This window comes from Symphodus melops (assembly GCF_947650265.1).
Source record: "Symphodus melops genome assembly, chromosome: 7".
Taxonomy (NCBI): Eukaryota; Metazoa; Chordata; class Actinopteri; order Labriformes; family Labridae; genus Symphodus; species Symphodus melops.
In genome coordinates this window covers 6189918-6211420 of record NC_136697.1, presented here as the reverse complement: position 1 = coordinate 6211420, position 21503 = coordinate 6189918, and the positions used below count along the sequence as shown (strand labels likewise).

The 21503-nt window shown below is 41.3% G+C and overlaps 1 protein-coding gene across 11 annotated transcripts in view; it reads right to left on the bottom strand.

The window, feature by feature from the left end:
- The window catches only part of astn1 (astrotactin 1), a 393364-nt gene that overhangs the window by 149079 nt on the left and 222782 nt on the right, over positions 1-21503 (bottom strand). For all 11 annotated transcript variants that reach the window (XM_079347778.1, XM_079347781.1, XM_079347782.1 and 8 more), the window contains 2 exons: positions 14369-14473; positions 6023-6211 (listed from right to left, as the gene is read on the bottom strand). In XM_079347778.1, coding sequence (XP_079203904.1) covers positions 6023-6211; positions 14369-14473 — 294 coding nt within the window. The remainder of the gene's footprint in view (positions 1-6022; positions 6212-14368; positions 14474-21503) is intronic.

The following is a 21503-nucleotide window of genomic DNA, read 5'->3' as shown; positions in this document are numbered from 1 at the left end:
TCAAAAAACATTTTTTCTATGACAAAGACCAGACAATGGCAAGTTTAAAATGAGCTTATATTAAAAATAAAAAAAACAATTAGTTTTTGTTGGTAGACGTCTAATACGTCCACCAAGAGGCGCTGCTTATCAATATAGGCAAGGCACGCAACTGGTTGGGGCCCTGGTCCAGTAAGCGGCCCCTGATAAGGGTTAAGAAATAGTTTAAAAGCAGCAGTGGATCAAATTGTGGAAATTTACAGGAGCAATGAACGTAGAACACCTCCCTATGTCGACATCACACACGACACCAGAGTAGCAGTTAATAGCACTGCGGCGCTGATGAAGCGTGGCACCCATGAACTATGTGGAAATATGCAGTCAGATGTTGCTCTTTAGCAGTAGCGCTCAAAAATTAATGAAGGCCATTAAGCAGTTAGACAGTATCATCCAACTCTTCATGATAGCAACTGAATTTGCTTCTGAATGTAGCATAGTCTAAAATCAGTGACTTTCAATGCGGCACAAATAAGACGAGTACGAGATGTGAAAAGAGAAGGAGCTGTCTGGTTTGAATGGTAAGTGAGTGTTGCATAATTCCCAGCTGGTAACCCGGCAGGGCAGGTGGATCTTATCCGAGGTGTGTGTGTGTGTGTGTGTGTGTGTGTGTGTGTGTGTAAGTGTGTGTGTAGAGGGGTCAAAGAGGTCGGGGCTGGTTGGGTAATTCCTGCCGTGTCTCTCCTCCTCTTCTTCACCGCTCTCCTCCCTCCTCCTCTGCTCCACTCTCCGGCCCTGCGGCGAGACTTCCTCTGCTGCTTCTTTGTTACAATGACAGGCCCTAATAGAAAAAATAAGGCTCCTATTTTTACCTGGCTGCTGGCGGGGTGTTCACACTTACACACATATCAGCACGCAACGCCGGGCTGGAGGTTCGGAGAGCTGCTGACACCTGGCTCTGTGGGGGAGAGCGCTAAGGTTGTGGAAGGAGGTCATGGTCATTAAATTACAGGAGAAAGTTAGTAAGATAGTTTGAGAGTCTAAGTGAGAGAAAAAACCCAAAATAGATGGGTCTAGCCAAATACACCTTTACTTGCGTCAGACATTTCCATCTGTGGTGTATTTTCAACTCAACGTGACATTTAACAGTGTAACAAGCTCCATAATGTCACCGTGTTTTTCAAGCACATTCACATTTTAATTGCTGGTGGAGTGTTTTGACAAAACTCCAAAGCATCTAATTATTTTGAAGCTGTTTTCTATCAAACTGGTGTGAACACATTTTTGCATGCAATGCTTCACTGAGTGAGCAAGAGACTAGAGAAGCTAAATAAGGCTAATTGTATTCCGGTGCACTCTGCATGTGTTCTGGAGGCTTTTTGAGAGGCGACCTGAGCTCCTGTTAAAGGGTATTTTTGAGAAGGTCGAGAGGCATCTCAACAAGCACATGAAGTATTGAATGACATACTTACAGAAACATATAGCATTTGAACACTGAGCTGATTTAGTTAACTGTGAACATCTTTCAGACCTACAGAATAATAATGGACCTTTTTGTATTTATATATCACTATCAAACATCAGTACAAAAACACACTTCTCATTAAAGTCACATATGACGCAAAATCAACTTAATCATGACTTATATGTCTTACTAGTCCTTCTACAAACCCTCCAATGATGAGAAAAGTCAATCCTCTCTGTCTTTTCCCTACTCCACTCCACTCAGAAAATGTGTCCTAAAACAGGCTGTTTGGAGATTTTCCCTTCATGACATCACAAAGGGCAGTAGCTCCTCCCCGAGATGGGTGACACTCCCACAGCTAGGTGTTTGTTCTGCCCTCTGAGTCTGCCTTCTCAGCATAAACAATAGGACATGGAGCGAGAAAGCCCGAGACACCCGAGCCCTTCCAGAGAGGGGGCGTGGTCAGACACAGCTCATTTACATATTTAAAGCTACAGACACAAAAACAGCCTGTTATGAGAAGGGTTGAAGTAGAGGTGTTTATAGACATGATCAAATACAGGATCAGAGTGGATTTACCATATCAGCTATCACCAATTGAACATGTTGTATAACATGTAGAATGTGTAAAACCAGCGCGGCTTTAAATACCTATAGGCCCTTTAATGCTGTTTGGCTGAAGGAAGCAAAAACATCACATTAATAGATTTTAAGTTAGATACAGTGCAGAGGTTACGTTCTTTGAGAAGTACACCAGCACATACTGTAGTGTACTCTAAATTCCCCATGTATGCCTTTCCCTGATGTTCAACATTGTAACACGAACACAAGGCTCTCCAGCTGTGTGTGTCTGATCTGTGGCGCGGTAATTGAGGTCATGTGTCTGACAAAGAGAAACTCATATCACAACCAAGTGCAGGGAAGAAAGCGCTATTAATCACCCAGACAAGGCGTCATTGCCAAACGTACGTACACACACACACACACACACTGACTGACCGCAGTTAATGAGCTATGGCTGCGAGTCTCCAAACATGACTGATACATCAGTGACAGTGATGCGTTCTGTGTGAGTACATATATCTCCCACAGTATGTCTCTTTGTGTTGTTTTAAAGTTTCTGGGTCATTAGGTAACGACTGGTGTGAATCTTTAATTAACTTTACAGACCATGGAAAACCATGTGCTCCTTTTACCTACTGAGCTTCAGTCTGCCGAGTTATAATTCACAGTCGATGCTAAATCTCCTCCAAAACTCCTCTTTATTGATTTTGTATTAAAATAATTTAAAAAAAAACACTCGGCAGGAGTGATTGTGTTAGGCAACAGTGTCATTATGCGTTAAAGCGTACATAAAGTAGGTGCCTTCTTTTTCCAGACGACTCAGAGAGTATTTGATGAAGTGAATGAGATTTTCCTCGTGAGAATAAAATCATACAGAGACGGCTGAAATGCTTAAAGATACATAAAGTTGGTGTGCAACAGTGGAACACATCTGATCTGGACTTTTGGTGCTTTCAACACCTTTTTTTTTTTACAGCGGTGACCACCAGTGCTGCCTGCACCATCACCCATTGCAAAGGAACTATAAATATGTGCCTATTCATTTCCTTTCTTTACAAAACATACCATAAGTGTACATGGGGCGCACACACTAACCACTAGGCCACCGGCTCTCCTGTAATGGTGCTTTAAGTTTTAGAAAAACATGCAGTATCCTTCCTTTTTTTTTTTTCAAAATCTGTTTCCATTTGGCATTTATGGTTGATACACATAAATAAACCTTTTAAAGTAGGTCTCCACTTCCTTTTAATATGTAACATTAGTGATGATGTACATAAATAAGCTTTCAAACTGCTGGAAGTGTCCATGCCCCAGGCAGCTAATATGCAGAATAAGATCAGCCCGGCTTTTCACGGAGTATGGAGAGAAGCTGCACTCGGGCACATCTTGTATTTGGAGCAAAGGGCGAAGACATGGATCATCAAACTCTCCTGTGAGCTCATTACTCCCTCCAAAAGGCCAGGACGTTTCCAAGAAGCCAGGAAGAGATTAAGAAAGATGACTCGGATTTCTAGTTTTTGCCAATTGAATCTATTTCTTTTCGCGAGGACGGATGGTGCGGGTCCGGTTTGAAACAGTTACCCACGTCGATTGAATCATTTCAGAGCTCCACCGCCCGCTGCAATAACGGCGCTCTCGGCCTGACAGATAAAATTGATTCTGGAAAGATTGTGCACCAATTCGGACAATCTGATTTTCAGTCCCACGTGGAGCTTATCTGATGTTTTCATTGTTGCCTCAACACGAGGTTTGATAAGAGGAGTGTGGGCCGAGGAGAACATGTCTCTATGTTACTGTGAAATCTGTGGCCTTGTCACCGGTTGTCAGTCAAGTGACAGAATCAGTGCAGTAGATGTGAATTAGACATGCTAATAGATGTAGCATTTAAAAGTGTACTATATTCATATGATCAGAAGTTTTGAATCCGCTTTATTTTACAGTTTATTTTATTACTTAGGGTTATTTAAGCTTAGAACAAAGAATACCATTTAGTAATTTTCATTGAAGAAGGACAATAGGAAGTTTTCCAGGGGAGGATTTATTTTAATGCTTTGTTTATGTCTGTGCTAGAGAGAGAGGGCATTTCAGATTCAAGAAATCAGGGTGATAAAGTGTGGGGAACCTGGACCACAGCTTTTGAGGACTGTACACTGTGCACACAAACTAACCACTAGACCACCGGCGTCCTCTCTTTTTTTTCTCTCTCGAGTCGTTGTGTGTCACAGGTGCTGAAAATGACGACTAACACACTTTTCATTAAGATGGGAAAACTCAGTCATCTAACGCCATCTGTCAGCTCGGAGCTTCCCGGGAGCGCACCGTGCCGTGCAGCAGGGGCGTCCTTGGACAAAGTGAGGGAGGGAATGAAAAGACGGCGAGGCAAACGAAGGGAGCGGCTGCGAAAAGTTTGGAGCCATCAAGGTGAAATGTCAGGTGGAGACGGGCTATTACTTATCACTGCTGAGACTTAGTGGAAAAAAAAACAAAAAAACACGCACATGCCAGAAAGATGGGCTGACATATGCTGGCATTTGGAGTTATGAAACAAAAAGCAAAGACATTTCTTCTTTGATTGCTCTCGGAGGTGCGAGTGCTCGCGCAGCTTACTGTAATTAAGATAGAACAATGTTGACGGAGCAGAAGGCAGAGGCACTGCAGCATCACGCAGACTGTAATGAGTCACACACGTATAGACATTAAACAGATGCATAATGCCAGCCCGACTTGATCTTTAAAGAAGTGAAGGAAGCATGAAGCTGTCATTTCCATGGATGCATTTCACTAAAGGACACTGAACAGAACAAATGTTCTGCTTGAATGTGTTCACAGGAAGTTGTCTTAGAGCAGGTCACTGAAGATGTTTCATCTGTCTGATTATTGAAAGTGTGTAAATTAAGATCTATCAGTGCAGCTGTAGTCACAACACAAAGCAGCCTTATGTGTCAGTTTGTATAATGTGATCTCTTAGTGACAAACGATATCAGCAGCAGTGTAAATAACAGAATTAATTGTGTCGAAGGCAGAAGCAGCAGGTGAGTGCGTGTCCGTTGGGAAGGTACGACTGCGTGTTCGGGGACGTCAGAGCAATATGAGACTGTAAGGCAGGCAGAGCCGAAAGTGAGGAAAACACGTCACACAAAGGATACAGGAATGGAGAAAAAAATAACAAATCAAGCTAATTCAAATGAATCACAACATGTGTGTGAAGTGTGTCTGAAGAATTTCAGTCCCAACAGGATGGGATTTAACCACCACAGCATGGTGTCTCTGTGAGTCTAAACACTAAGCAAGACATACTGGAGTGGATTGTTAAAGATCATCTATCATGATTAGATGAGATGAATCTGTGTCTATATATATATATATATATATATATATATATATATATATATATATGCATATATATATATATATATATATATATATATGCATATGACTGGTGCTCTAGAAATAAACTGAGTTATTGTGCCCTGAATTACATTTTTTCAAAACAATTTTTTCCATTAATCTGAATAGAATTCTTTAAAACAGAGACTTGTCAGCAATCAAGACAGACGTAGCTTCATAAAGACATCTGACTATACGCAGACTGTAATTACTGAAAATTAAAGTTTTCGCTAATCGTTTATTAAAATTAAACAACCATGTAAAAGATTAATTTAAAAAAAAAAGCACTGATGAATGAACAGATTAACATACATGTGCCGAGCTCTGTAACCCAGTAAACTGGGACACATAAGCACAAACACCCAGCTTTACTCAATCAATGTGTGCATGAATATGCTATGTGGGAGAACAATTGCAGATCTGTACAAAAAAAATCATCCTGCAAAAATGACCCTCGTGTTTCTCACACACTCCACACTCTCCTAAACACACACACACGTCAAGCTCAGCTTTGAATAAAGGAGCCACTATCCATTTTACAATCAGATGACGAGAGATGATCCGATGCACTCACAGGGTTTGAGTGTGTGTGTGTGTGTGTGTGTGTGTGTGTGTGTGTGTGTGTCCTACCTTTGCTGATGTCCTGGTACTCCAGCCACAGCTGTCTCTGGACCTGTTTGTTGGGGTACCAGATGGTGCAGGACTCCTGGAAGCCGTAAACCGCCTCCTGCACATAGTGGTTCCCGAACTCCCGGATGATGGAGACAAAGTCGCTCCGCTGCGTCGCCCCGTCCAGAGAATGGATGGCTGAGCTGAAGGCTGAGCGGAGGCACAGAACACAGAGTGGGTATGAATGCTTGTAGAGCTAAATGAGAGAAAAATGAATGAAAAAAAGTGACATTTAAGGGAAAATATAGAAGTGTAATGTGTTTACCCAGCTACATCTTCTGCTTAACATGACAACACATCTTTTTATGGGGTCGATTTGTTTGTTTCTTAACTGTGAGGCAAACTACAGAGGCTCACAGGGCTTGCATGGATCACTGATTCATACAAACCTTTCTCTACACAACACACAGATTTCAACCTGTGTATACTGTAGATTCCCTCAGTACACCTTCTCCCGCTCTACATCCCGTTATGTAAACAGCAGTACTCCTGCATTTGTTCCCATCTCTATCTGACCTTTGCATAGATCGGTTTGTTTTCACACCACTGAAGCAATCTCAACATCAAACTTATTTTGTTGTCATGAAGCACATCTTTAAAAATAAACAGTCCTGATCTCTGTACAGTCATCACGCTCTGGTCTTTTCATTTAGGTATTTCATGTTCTCGCCAAAGTCAGGTATTTTTCACACTAATGTTTTATATATTTTTTTGCAAATGTGTATCTGATGTTAGTAATTATGTCTCTTATATCACTTTGATTTTCCTTGCAAAAGATCAGGTAAATCTGACCTGCCCATCCATACATAGTGTGAGTACTGTGAGGGGGCATCACGAGATTAAAAGGTTTAAAACCCACCAGCTTTATTCAACTACTTCAAGGTAAGCCATCAAACAGAAACAAAACAATACAAAAGGGACATGAGACCCCTTCCAAAAAGAAGTAAAGGGTTAAGGTGCTGAGCTAACTACATGCCTGCTCCACTCTTCAGAAAACGAATGCTCAAACAGGCTGTTTGGAGATTTTCCCTTCATGCCATCACAAAGGTTCAATGTCAGTTTAACCTGACTCAACACGAGGCAGAAACAGATGACTCTTCTGTTCATTAGTTCCAATACAAAAACATCGGCGGTCAAAGGTCATTCTTTGATATATTAACACTTAAATATGAAGCTAGGTACTCTATTATATGAGGACAACAACCTCAGTAAGGCATTTTAACATCTCCTGATGAGTAAATCACTGATTTAACTGAATGTATGAAACCTTTATTGCCCCTGAGGGAATTAACCATAAAAAAACACTGTACAAAAACCAAATACAGGACAGGCCATTAAAACATTAAAGGCTCATTGGATTTAATGAGGGTGACTTCAGGACTAAGTCAGATAAAGTGCAGAGTTCATCTCGTATCATCAGAGCTTATTAGGCAGCTGGATGCTGCTTTTAACAAAGGATGTGACGCCTCGTTTGGTCCTCATCCTGCTCATTCTGGACCTGCGACCTGAAGTCAAGAGTTCAGTCTGTCAGGGAAGAAATGCTGCACATTTTCTGCCTAGTTTTATTGGCTGTGTAGCTGTTACGGTTGTGTCTGATCTTTGTTTTCCTGCTGCAGAACATAATGCTGCTGTAAAGCGGTTTTAACTTAGTCAGGCCTGTTCCCATATTACATATTTATGGATTTAGTTATTTACGATAAATAATTTAATGATTATTTAACTGAACATGTTTTACTGATGAGTGACTGGACTTGAATATTTTATTAGTGCATCGGAGCACTGTGAAGTCCAGAGCAAATTTCCCACCGGGACAATAAAGTTCATCTTATTTTATCAACTCTAACTTTTGTAATTTTACTGAAATGAAAATATCTTGATCTGGATTTTTCTCGATCAAAATCCTGCCAAACATCTCAGCGCTACATGCTGGTGGTGTGCAGCGCAGTGCTACAGCTTGTAATACAAGTCATGACGTTAACCGACTGGTACTTCTGGTGTCGGCTTCACGGCGAGGATGGCGATGTGGTGCGTGATTTCTGGCCGACACAAACGTTCAGGGCACAAGTTTCTCACAGAGTATTAAAAGTCCTTTCCAATCCACATTTGTCTCACTCCGTGAGCCGTACAGCTATTGTGGGTGATCCTGAAGAGAACCTGTCAGGCTTCTGGAGACAAATCTCTTAAAGAGGTTTAGTCATCATGTAGACTTATTAGCCAGCAGCTTAACGTTCCTGAAGTCTTTCAACCAAGAAGGGAGGACAAAGTTTCCTCATGTGGGCAAGAACAAGCCCAATTCTTATTCACCGTTCGGCTGTGTGCAGCCCCCTCATGGGTCCTGTTTGTGTAGGTGTGTATACCAGGGCTGCTATAGCTCTAAATAACAAAGTGTGGAGCCCAATTTTACATTACTAAAGTACTTAAAATCAAACATGACAAAAACTTTTTTTGACTGGATCTGATAACTCTTTTTCCTTCTGTTGCAGCGACACACAAAGAGTTTTCAGTCTTTATTGTGGCCAATATAAAAGGCAGAAAAAAAAAAAACAAGCATCCACCTCCAGTCTTCAAAAATGAAGCCAATGTGGGAGTGCAAAATGCTCCTGTTTATTAAGGTCTGCTTGAGTCTGGCTACAGGAGCACAGAAGTGACATGCACACCACAGGCAGACGAGTTGTTTTTAAAGCATAAATGAACATCTTTACAGCCTTTTACCAAAAACCAAACAGGTCTGTCTATCGTTATCATGGACACATAGCATGACTTTTTTTAAAAACTGATGAGTTTTGCTCTCATGAACAATAAGTGTTATCCATAGTTTGGTGTGTAGATGACATGATTGACAGGTTGGCGCGATGTAACGGGTTCATCAAGAGGCTTAAAATCCGCTTCAGCTCCAGTTCTCAGCCTTTCGTTATGTTGACTGAAAGTTAGACTGAGACAGCATTTCCAACATGGCAGCCCTCTGCAGGAACAGAACAGTCACTCAGGCTTCATCTGTTAATATTAACCAGAGGTTAAATTAAAAAAACCAAAAAAAACCCCCAGCAAATCTCTTTTGGATTTCCAAGAAGAGAACAAGGCTGAAAAGACAGTTTATACTGTACTGCAGGAGAATAAGGACTTCTGCAAATCACCATAAGAAGCTCTGTCAAGAAGTCGGTTGTGGAGAGGAAACGTCGACTTAATGTAAAGCAAGAAAGAACCTGTCGCTGCTCATGTAAGTGAATTCACTGACTCAGCTCAGAGGAAATAAAGCTCCATGTGAAAGCGTGTTTGATATGATGAACGGACAGAACGACCGTGTGCTCATTCTCGCTCTCATAGTAAATATTTGAAAGCTACAGAGCAACAGTAATCTATCATTATCATTTCCTGGAGAAGCAGTATTAATATCCGAGCACTCACACTCTGCTCACTCTTACTTCTCCTCTTCAATGAAATTAGGAGGCCGCTGAAGTGAGAGACAGGGAGCGCAGGCAGGATGAGCGATGGATGGTGGGGTGTTCATTTGCTATCACATAAAAAAATCTGGTCAAAAAATAAATAAATAAATGTTAAAAAAAATCCGTCGCCTCACCTCTGTGGTGGCTGTTGAAATATGATGAGCTAAAGTGGGAAATGGGAGTGGGGAAGGAAAAAAAAAAGAAAAGAAAAAGGCGGCCAGGTCGTTTGTGAGTGGAGACGAAATAGAGACTGTATCCTGAGTTGATGTGGAAACCTCTTTCCAACCACAACAGCGCCATTGGAAATGCATTAGAGGTGACACGGCTGTATTTACAGTAGGCCGGCTGCACTTATCACAAGGCAAAGTACTCATGAAAGATCTATGAATAATGCATGCACTTAAAAGATGACAAAAATCCAAATTATTAAGTGACACTCTCCCTCCAGCCAGGCAGAATGATTGAGTCCAATATATTAACTGATTTCCCTTTACCCTGAAACCCCTCCAACAAAAAAAAAAAAAAAACAAAAAAAAAAACACCTCCAGTTATGTAGAAAGGGGAGGGGGCAGATTTATTTGAGAGAATAATATATTTGGTCCTGAGAAACCTGTCAGGAAGTATTCAGTATAATCCCTGATGTGCCAGGAGCAGCCTTCAGAAGGAGTATTGCTCGACTAAATACCTATCCACAGTTATCTTATTCTGTGAAGTTTCCGTGGCAGGCCCTGTCAGAATGCCTCAGTCTCGCTACGGATACAAAGCTTTGTGATTTGTGGCAGGCTATCATGGAAAGACAAGGGAAATAAAATGGAATACATATTCCTGTGTGCTGACCTCCTTTCTATCTGTCCCTCAAACTATCCACTGAAATCTTCCTCCATATCCATCATCATATTTGCATGTGACATCCATTCTGTAACTGTAAAAGCCATCCTTTGATATCAAACCTGAAGATAGAAATAGAAGAGGAAAAAAAAGCAGATTAGAAAAAGAGAATGAATGTCAGAGCTGGTTGTATGTTTCTTTTTTATAGAATCCTTTCTGTGATGAGCTGAACTGTTTTTAACTTAGAAAATATAACAATAAAACATGGACACCCTGAAAAAAGTCTGGCTGATTGTTCTGAACGTGGTAATGTGCCACGTGGTTTCTTCAAAGTGAAATAATTATTTAACAAAAAGCAATATCAAACTTTAAGATTTAGATTTTGAAATCGGTGCAGCCTGGGTGTCTGCTGAAGAGCAGAACTCCAAACACGTCACCGCCCTGGTGAAATAAAGCAGCGTGCGAGACATGTCTGTCTTTGTTTTCAGTGACATTACATTTTCGCTCGACTCAGGACCTGCCCTCCTTGGTTTGGATCTTCAGAACCACCAAAAAAAAAAATCTTTCTGAGGATTGTTGGGGGGGAAGATATCAGCCCGATTGTGTTGCCACACCAGCACTCGATGAGTTAAGTCTATATGCGAGACAGAAAATATCTACAGCATTTAAATCAGCCCCCTTTTTACCCGTAACAATGGCTTGTGTTCACACTACTTCTTCCTGGTACTCTTTAAAGACACATAGATTCAAAAACGAAACACCTTCACAAATAAAAGAAGTTTAACAACAAAACCGTCCATGTCCAAAGTGAGGAGAAAAAAGACAAACTGAAAGAGTTGATTCTTTACTCTGAAAGGAAGAATGTGAGACATGTTAACCATAAACAGCAGGAATTATATCTCTCCTCTGTAAATGTGTCTCTGAGGATGGGGCGCACAAAATATCCGCTATCGGCGCCCTATTATACTTATCATATTGACAAATAAAGCCGCTGTGCTTCAAAATCAACTTCTTAAGTTTAAAACGCATAAACAACACATAAGTGCAGATTTAAGATACTGCAGAGTCTATGAAGAGATCAATGCTTCATCAACATGGCAGACCTGGAAGCTGATGTCAAGCTTCTTCATGATACCAAACGATAAAGTCACCTGGACCTGATTTCAATGTGCCATAGTTAATAAGCTATCCAATAGGCTTTAATGATCAGTGCACTATCTCTGAACTTGATGAAGTCGTCTTTAGTTAAATTAAGTCAATAAAACAGACGCTCCTCCGGCCGCTGGCTGTAACGATGTTTCCTCTGTACGGCAGTAAACCAACTTTAGCCTCCTTTTATGAGGCTCTGGGTTCGATTGGTCCCTGGAAAGGCTTACTTTCTCTCTGTGTACTGCAGAAAACCTCATTAGAATCACTTTTATCCAGATGAGTTCTTTTGATTTCATCTCGACAGAGCAGTCTTCATAAAAAAAACAACAGGACTATGTGTACCTCTGAAACCATGGTATACTCATAAAGAGAGGAAATTAATTACTTTACTCAAGGGCACCAAATAAGTCCTATGAATTAAAAAAAAATTAATTATTTTTCAATACATGTGCACTGAATAACAAAAAGCAAAACTAGCAAACTGCTGGAGGGCCACCGGCTCCACAGATACAAAGAAACGGAAGGAGATGATAATGGGCTTGTCCAAGGTTAAAAAAACTCTGTTAACTGAACATTTCTTCATGATTTATGAGGACACCAGAAGTTGTGGATCCTTGACTCTTTGTCTAAAATCTCCTGTTTGGGGGGCGCAGCTTTAACTTAGTAAGTGACCGATCTCCAGAGGCTTACGGGTCAATTCCACCAGATGAGTGTTATCGAATGTGTGCGCTTTCACTAGCTCTGCACCGCTGTGTCTCAGCTCCTGCAGCCCAGAGCATGCTGCAGCAGATATGCACACTTCTAGTTTTGATGGATGCCGGAGCACGCCATATCAATTTACCACAGAAAAGGTTGAGCGGGAGAGAAAGTCAGACACCAAAACACCATTAAAACATCTGTTTATTTTTTCAGAATAAAATACTCTCGTTTTGAGGGTTCGGAACAATGAGTTCATGTGTTTGTAATTGTGGTAATAAGGGTTTAAACCACATTGCTTTATCTCGTGCTGTCTTACATTGTACTTTAATTACAAGCAGGATCACCTTGGTCCCAGGACTCCATCTGTCTGTGCTGCACCCTGAGAATGCAGCCTGTAGGGGTTGACGGACGAGGGAACACAGAGCAGAGCTAACGTGCATTGAACATGTATCTTTTGGGAGTTCTAGGTTCGACCTTCAAGAGTTGGCGGCCCGGTTTGGAATCAGACCTGTGGCTCCTCTTTCACATATCTCCCCTCTCTCTGCCAGACTTCTGACTGTAACTACTGTCCCATCTCTACAATAAAGCCATAAAAAGTACCTAAAATTTCCTTTTTCAGCAAAATTGACTTTATAATTTCATGTTGAAGTGGAGAAAAATCTGTAGTTTGAGTGTTAAAAATATTGTGTCTCAGTGTCATCCGGAAAAGAACTTCAGCTTGTGATGATTTATTATGCAAAGCCAGTTATTTTTAATGAAATGACAAACAGCTTGAGATGGTAATTTGAACAGTCAGTGAGCATTGTGCCTTACAGCTCTGTGTTCCTCTTGTTTGGCTGTGCTTGTTGAGCTGCATTTTTACTTTTTGCCCTTCTGATGTGGCATTTTGCTAATTTGTGATTAAAGGGAACTTGACCCTCACCCATTTATTGCCTCTCCGGGTTCCCATCAAGCACAGCCGCTGAGAGCTCCACCACAATCACTCTGTAATTGACTGTTTCAACAGGGGTTTAATTTGATATAATGAACGCAACTTGAACCTTTTAAGACCAAATTACTAAAGCAATGCCCCCTGTGGTGATGGTCTTTACATGTTTGAGGACTAAATTACCATAGAAAGGCTTCTGTTTCTGGCAAAGGCAGGTTTAAAATGTTTCTTTTTTCAGTGTTCAGATTTTTCTGTCACTGTTTATTTTCAAGAGCTCAGAGGTAATATCTCAACACATTTTAAAGGTCACATATTCTCCTTCTTATCAACCAGTTTAAAGAAGTCTCTCCAAAACATGTGTTGTTGTTCTAAATCCACTCTGATCCTGTATTTGATCATGTCTATAAACCCCTCTATTTCAGCCCTGCTCAGAACAGGCTGTTTCTGTGTCTGTAGCTTTAAATATGTAGATGAGTTGTGTCTGACCACGACCCCTCTATGCAAGTGCTTGGATGGCTGCGGCTTTCTCGCTCCATGTCCTATAGCTTACATTGAGAAGGCAGACTCAGAGAGCAGAACAAACTAGCTGTGGGAGTGTCACCCACCTGGGGGAGGGGCTACTGCCCTTTGTGATGTCATGACGGGAAAATCTCAGAACGGCCTGTTTGAGCACACATTTACTGAAAAGTGAAGCAGGCATATAGCTTTTTTGGAAATCTGTTTAGCGGTGTTTATCAATAACTCACCTATGTCCTATACAGAAGCACAGTCTGTTTCTTTGACCGCACAAACTGTACCGAGGCACAACCGTTAGCTCTGCTCCGTCGGGCTAGCATTGTAATTCACTGCATGTTAGCTGAAGTTTTATTTCTGGGCTTAGTACCTTCATTCGACTGAGGAATGGATAGAGTAAGGAATCTAAAAGAGAGAGTATAACACATGTACATGCGCCCAACCTTACCGCGAGGTCATCTGCGCCCCTACTGCAGCATCTTGAAGCACAAGATAAGCGAGCATAATCAGGAGATGACAGTCTGCCTGTTAATCAGGAAATTTAAACAAAGTACCCAAGCTGTTGTGATGAGCTGCTAACCTTGACGTGTCATATTAATTACAGAGTGATACATTATTGATCGCAGACAGTGTTGTTTTTCTGCATTGAGAGTGTGAGGGGGCTTCATGCCACAGAGACCCCTGGCAGGATCTCCTGCCACATAAATAAACAATCAGCTATGACAAATAGTATATATTATTAATTACCTTGAGAGAGGACCCACTGATTGAGTTTGACGTGGTACAGCACCGAGCGGAGACTCCAGTGCTGGACCAGCGGGTATCCAGACACCTCGCTGTAGTTCACCATGCCTGAAAAAACACAGAGAAAAAAAAGTTAATGAAGGCAGTCTGTGGAGCTCAGAGTGGTTCATCACGATCGACAAAAAAAAGTTTCATGAATGTTTATTTTCCCTGTTTAGTCTAGGATATTGGAGTCTTTACTTTTTGATCAAAGTGCGGCCCTATACGTCTCATTCTTGTTTACTTTACCTGGAGAATCAGCAAGCGCATGATAAATATTAATATCACATTAGACGACAGGAGCGAGGAGTAAAGCTAAATCTCCGGAGTGGGATCAAAGTGCAGCCCGATCTCCAGCCCACCTTCTCCAGAAATAAACAGACGACACGGAAACATTAACCTAAAAGCACCAAAATGTGATGGAAGAGGAGGCGGGCTTCACACTCCTGGTTTGAAACATCACACTTTCATAGCTTATGGTAAATTGACTGCACAAAAACAGCACCTTTAGTCTTCCTCTCGAGGCTCTCCGAGATGGTTTGTCAGCATTCAGCCTTGCACACACTCGAATGTGGCTAATTAGACGATCCTTCGTACACATTTACATACCGGAGGCTAGGCCTTCAGGAGCAATTTGGAATTCAGTACAGTTCAGTACTTTGATGGGACAACTGCAGGAGTTTTGGATGAACCAGTAATCTTTACGTTCAAGGTTGACCCGCTTTACCTCGAAACCACAGCTGCCCCCAGAGCTTTAAGTTTATAGAATATTTGTTCCCTCATATCAGTCACACCAAACACAATTGCTGTGTGTTGCTTTTTATTCAGCTTTAACTTTTTAATTTAGTGCACTCTGCCATTCTTGCTTTTATTTTCATTTTACATATAATCAATATTTGTTTGTTATGGAGGCTGCAGTCGAGATCATAAAAAGAAAACGTGATATTCAGAGCATTTATTTAGTTTCAGATGTAACATAACCTCCTTAAACATTGAAATGAGCCTGATCTATATAGAGAGGCACATTATTGTCAGTGTGTAAAACAACTCCACAAGAGTCTGTTGGCAGCAATCCTGTTCAGCGTTTACAAATGTGGACAAAAAGAAATAATGTAATTATAATGAAATAATGAAATAATAATTCTGGTTATGTCGTTAAAGAAAATATGGTGCAAGATTGAGAGAGGGGAAAGATGGGAGACATAAATTACAATTGTTGTTGATTAAATCAACAAATAAACAGTTATTATTGTGCAGTGTCTGGCTAAATAAATAGTTATAGAGCAAATAAATGAACAGTTATAGTATTATGTGATTAAATGAAAAAATCAATAAAGTATTCTACACACCAGAGATCATTCAGTTTGTGTCTGAATCTCATTGTTGCTATTAGAATTGTTATGGTGATTACTTCTGTACTTGTATAAACCATTAAATCTGAACAAATTTGAGTAACAAACAATCAGTTGGTGCTAAAAATGATCATTAAAGGTGGAGTAGGCCTGAGGGGCCACGTTACCATGTTTATCTGACACTAATAAGTGTCTCTCGTCTGTCTACAAACCCCCCAATGATGAGAAAAGTCCATCCTCTCCGTCTTCTGCCTGTTCCACTTTTCAGTAAATGTGTGCTCAAATAGGCTGTTTGGAGATTTTACCTTCATGACATCACAAAGGGCAGTAGCCCCTCCCCGAGGTGGGTGACACTCCCACAGCTAGGTGTTTGTTCTGCCCTCTGAGTCTGCCTTCTCACTGTAAAAATAGGACATGGACAAGAGAGCTTGATCCACTCGAGCCCTTCCAGAGAGGGGCGTGGTAAGACACAGCTTATTTACATATTTAAGGCTACAGACATAATAACTCATTTATTTCAGCTCTGCTGCCCTAATGGAGCGGAGACAACAGAACATACATCTGTACATTGGGCGTCCTCACTAACTCAGCATAAGCTACCAGTGCCCCCCAAAAGCTACTTTAACACACTGTTCCTTTCAGGCACAGTGAATTATTCACTGCTGGAAACAATACAGACTGCTGCTGAAACCTATAACACAAATATCCTCCATGAAGACACGTCTTACACTTCTATGAGCTGCACTTTTAAAATATGTTCGAGCATCTCACACCTCTAATTGTGACCTGTCGTCTTATCCACGGCAACAAATAGAAAGTGGCAGATACAGAGCAACATATGGAGGGAGGAAATTATCCATCATGCACCACAGAGGCCTTGCTGCTGTACAATCAGGCGGTGTTAAGGGACCAATCAATGTTACCAGACCAATTAAAGACCCTACATGTGGAGACTAAGAGAGAGCCTAAATTGTAAAAACAGTTTGAATTTCTTCTCCTTTGGTTTGAACTTTAAACATGAAATAAAGACGTCGTTACGTTGAAACACAAAGTAATGAAAACCATGAGAGGACAGATCTTCATTTTTGATCCATTAAGTGGCAGAACCCCGTTATCTTGCATTACAGTGCAGGATCAGGCCTTCTACATTAGCATCCCTTAGATCAGGCCATAGGCAGAACTACAGAATATAAATCATCCCGTATCCCATAGCAACCGACATCCCTGTCATCCTGCAGCGGTGGGATTATGGCCATACATCACTGTGACTGCCCCCGTCGTGTTCGCGAGCACATCCAGAAGGTTTCTGGATAATGCTTGTGACTGACGTGTTTCCTGCAACCACAGACAGGGGAGAGGGAAACGGACAGAGGGCGGAGTAAGAGTGTGTGTGTGTGTGTGTGTGTGTGTGTGTGTGTGTCTGTGTGTCTAAGACAGACTTTGCTAAGCTTTATGAGAAAGATAAATTGAGACGTGAACGGAAGGGGAAGGGCAGAAGAAGAGTAAGTACTGTGTGAAGTGGGGAGAGGTAAATGATGAAGGTGAGATGGAAAATGAAGCATCATCATCATCATCAGCTCAAGTGACGGTTGGAGGTTTGCGTGCATGGTAAAGATAAGAGGCGGGTAAGTGATCCACATGGAGGACATGTGATACATTCAGCAGAGTTTCCTTACATTTCTGAAGGCATGCTTCTTATCATTAATACGTGTTTTTAAGACGTGTTTTGAAAAGATGAATAAACTGTATAGCCAAAGATTAAAGAACACATGCAACAATAAATCACTGTCTTAACATGAAGGCAGGCGGTTGTATGATGCTGCTCGGATCAATTTATATTAATGTATTGATGTGACAGCAGTTAATGGAATTAAATTAAAAATAATGGTGTGTAGCTAGCTACTCCCTGGACATATCATTAAAGTAAATAGCCCTACAGATGCTAAGCTAACTCTATGTTGTGCACTTTAACTAAAAGGGGAAGTGGGGAAGTTGTATTATTGAATTTAGTAAATGCATGATCGAGGATGTGTGCCTCTGAAATCGGCTGTTCAGAATCAGGGACTTGCTCAAACTATAGGGAGCGTGGAAGGAAGCGAGGAGGTTGCCGGTTCAACCCCCCCCCCCCCCTCCGCCAAGCTCAGGAGCGGGGGCATTCCCCTCACATCTCTCCTGTTTGTGTATGTATGTGTGTGTGTGTGTGTGTGTCTGAATTTTACTTCGCAGGATAAATAAAGCATCTGTTCTTCGTGTCAGTGATATCAGGCCGTAGAGAAAAAAACTTGTGACTCACTTTTCAATGAACAGAGATAAAAGTTGCTGAAACATGATGATGCACATTTGTCAAAAGTCACAGATCAACCTTTGTCAGGTCTGTCCACAAGAGGAGAAGAAATCTACTTGTTCATGTTTCTTTGTTGAATGGAGGTCGGCTCGACCATTCCTGATGGGTTTAATGTTTGATCCATTATGGATGGTCAGCTGCATCTGTTTATCAGTAAATATTACATCTGATTAGGCTGGTGTCATTAGCCCGGATGATGTTCCACATAGTTTGTTTCTAAGCCTGCTGATACATCATGTAGCTTGGACTACAAATGAAACCAGGGCACTTCCCATGCTGACAATCCAGACCCCTGTGCACAATGGCAAGCCAATACGGAGGTGCAAAGTGGCGGCAGTAGCTCAGTCTGTAGGGACTTGGGTTGGGAACCGGAGGGTCGCCGGTTCAAGTCCCGGCACGGACCAAGTCCGGAAACTGGTCTGGTAGCTGGAGAGGTGTCAGTCCACTTCCTGAGCACTGCCGAGGTGCCCCTGAGCAAGGCACCGAACCTCAAAAACTGCTCTGGAGCGCTCTCTGTGGGCAGCCCCCTCACTCTGAGACCTCTCCATTAACTCATTCTCCGCCATTGACGGAATATTCCGTCATTTGGAACCCAACCGTTCCCCGCCATTGACGGAATATTCCGTCAATTGGTGTTTTCAGTGTAATACGATAGGGGGCGCTCTGGCGGACATTGTGAAAAAGTTACAGGACTGTGGGGTCAAAAACCAACAAACAAGACCACCCGCGGGAAAGTAGAGAGAAAAAAAACAAACATTTTCTTCGTCCTTATTTTCCAGCGGGCGGTGTTCTATCAGTCTGTATGTGAGTTTGACGCGCGTCAAAAAGTCAACATTAGCCGTATAGATATGAGATAAAAGCTCTTGAACAGTACAAACATGCCGGCGCCAGCAAGGAGATATTCGGCTGCGGAAACTACAGAGTTAATTATCGATACAGACTCTGATAATTCATTTTTTGACCTCCGTGAAACTGATCTGGATGAAGACAGCAGCGGCGACAGTGAATGGAGGGATTCAGGACGTGTCAGAGGTAAGATATGATCACGTTATTTTTTGATTCACCGTGATAGCATATGCATCTGATAATTCATGAGATAACGTGACGTCGAAATAACATATCTCTCAGTTTTGTACATAAACTATGTACAAAACGAATTTTTGACGGACATTTTATTGTAATTTCCAGACACAGAGTCCAGGTCTCCAAGGTCCAGGTCTCCAAGGTCCAGACATACACGTAGGTGCAAGAGGTGAGTCATGATAACATATTTTATTTAGTTTGATAGTATGTTACTTGGATTGTATGATTATTAGATACTACAAGACAAGAGCATCTGCTAACTTGAGAGAGAAGATAAAAAAAGAAATAATTTAGCTTTCATTTTGTACACAAACTATTTACCAAATGAATATTTGTTTGACATTTTACTGTCATTTTACACACAGAGTCCAGGGATTCAAGGCCCAGGTGTCCTTTATACAGAACTACTCAAGGTGAAAAAGGTAAGATGTGATATGAAGAGGCCGAAAAATAACGTTTCTCTCTTTGTGCACATCACACTGTTGAATAAAAAAAATGTCTTTCTAATTATTTACAGGTCGAACACAGCAAAGAGGCAGAGGTCGGACCTGTGGATCTTATGGGTGTGGTGGAGGTCAAGTACCTGGTGACCAAGCAAGAGGGTCTGTAAACCAGCCAGGTGCAGGTCCTGGTCCAGGTAATCTGATGTGGAAAGAAATGAACTGGCAGCTCACTGAGAATCCTGGACCTCTAAATGATGCTGCTGCTCTTGATCATATCATTCGTAAGCCTGACCTTGAAATGTACTGGTCTACAGATGACATTTTGGTCACCCCCTACTTCAACAAGGTCATGTCCCGCAACCGGTTTGAAATCATATGGAGATTTCTACACTCCAATGATTATGAATCAAGGCCAGCAAATAGCACTGACAGGTTGTACAAAGTCCGCCCTGTCTTATATTACCTTATATCTAAATTCAGTCAAATGTATCAACCTAACACCAACATTTGCATTGATGAGGGTGTGCTTCTGTGGTGTGGACGGCTAGCGTTCAGGGTGTACGATCCCCAAAAACCTGTCAAATATGGGTTCAAATCCTACATCCTTTGCGATTCTGACACAGAGTACTGTTACAACATGAAACCCTATTGCAGAGAAGGCACTTCCCTGGGAGACACGGTTGTCTCTCTTGATCAGGCTTTTGTTCAACTAATGTTTTATTATTGAAAATAATAATGATATTTAAGTGTTTGTAAAAACAAAGTATTTCTGAGTGTATAAGAGAAGAAAAATGTATAATGTAGTTTGTAAATGTTGTAGTGCTACACTATTCAAAGAAAATTAATAATTTTATGTAATGATTTTTATTTATTTTAGTTATTTATTTTAAAATATAACTGTAGTTGGCAAATGAAAGTAAAAAGAATCCAAATGTAAACTCAAAATCACTTTTTTTTCTTGAAAATAAGTGTGTTTTACAAAAGTGCTGTTTTCTCAGCTTTTTGTCCGGAATGTGTTTTTTTTGTGAAAATGGCCAATATTCAAGTGCTGATAAAAAAAGATTGAATGAAGTTTGAATAAAATAGTTTTTTGTATATGAAAGCAGAGGCTCTGATCTTTCTTTTGATGTATTCAATATTTACATATTCAAAGAACAAAATATTCTGTGAGTCTTGAAAGATTGGTGAAAATGGTGAAAAAGGCTGGCGCTGGCTGGCAAACATTCTAGAATTCTCTGGCGGGGAAAGAGTTAATGCAGAGTGAAAACCGAATTTCCTCTCGCGGGATTAAAAAAGTATATATATATATAAAAAAAAAAAAAATCCCCACAATTCATTGAGTGTCCGCTTGAGGCCGGCTGCAGGAACACTGGAAGTCACAAACACAACACAGGCAACAAAAACTGTTTCTACAGCATAAATGAACATGTTCACATCCTGGTGCAAACAATGGATGATTAATTGTTGTCATCATGGGCACACGCTGTACGGTGGGTGAATAAAATAAAAAAAAAGACTAGAAGAGTACTATACAAGCTCAAGTCAATTTACCACCTGACACAGGGAGATGCCAGAGTGGGGCTGCTTCACACCGCTACATGGTGAACATGCCTCGGTGCCATGCTCAAGGGCACCTTAGTAGTGCTGGAGAAGAGATCTGCACCTTTCCAGCCGCCAGATCAACTTCCATTCTTTGGTTGACACCGGACCTTGAACTGCTGATCCTCCAGTTACCAACCCAAACCCCTACAGTTGGAGCTATTACAGCACTAGCAACATGAAAGGGAGTAGAAGGGTTTAATAATTGACGCCATTGTTGCTGTCTTTCTGATGCCATTTTTTTCCCATTACTATCATAGGATTCTGTCATGACACAT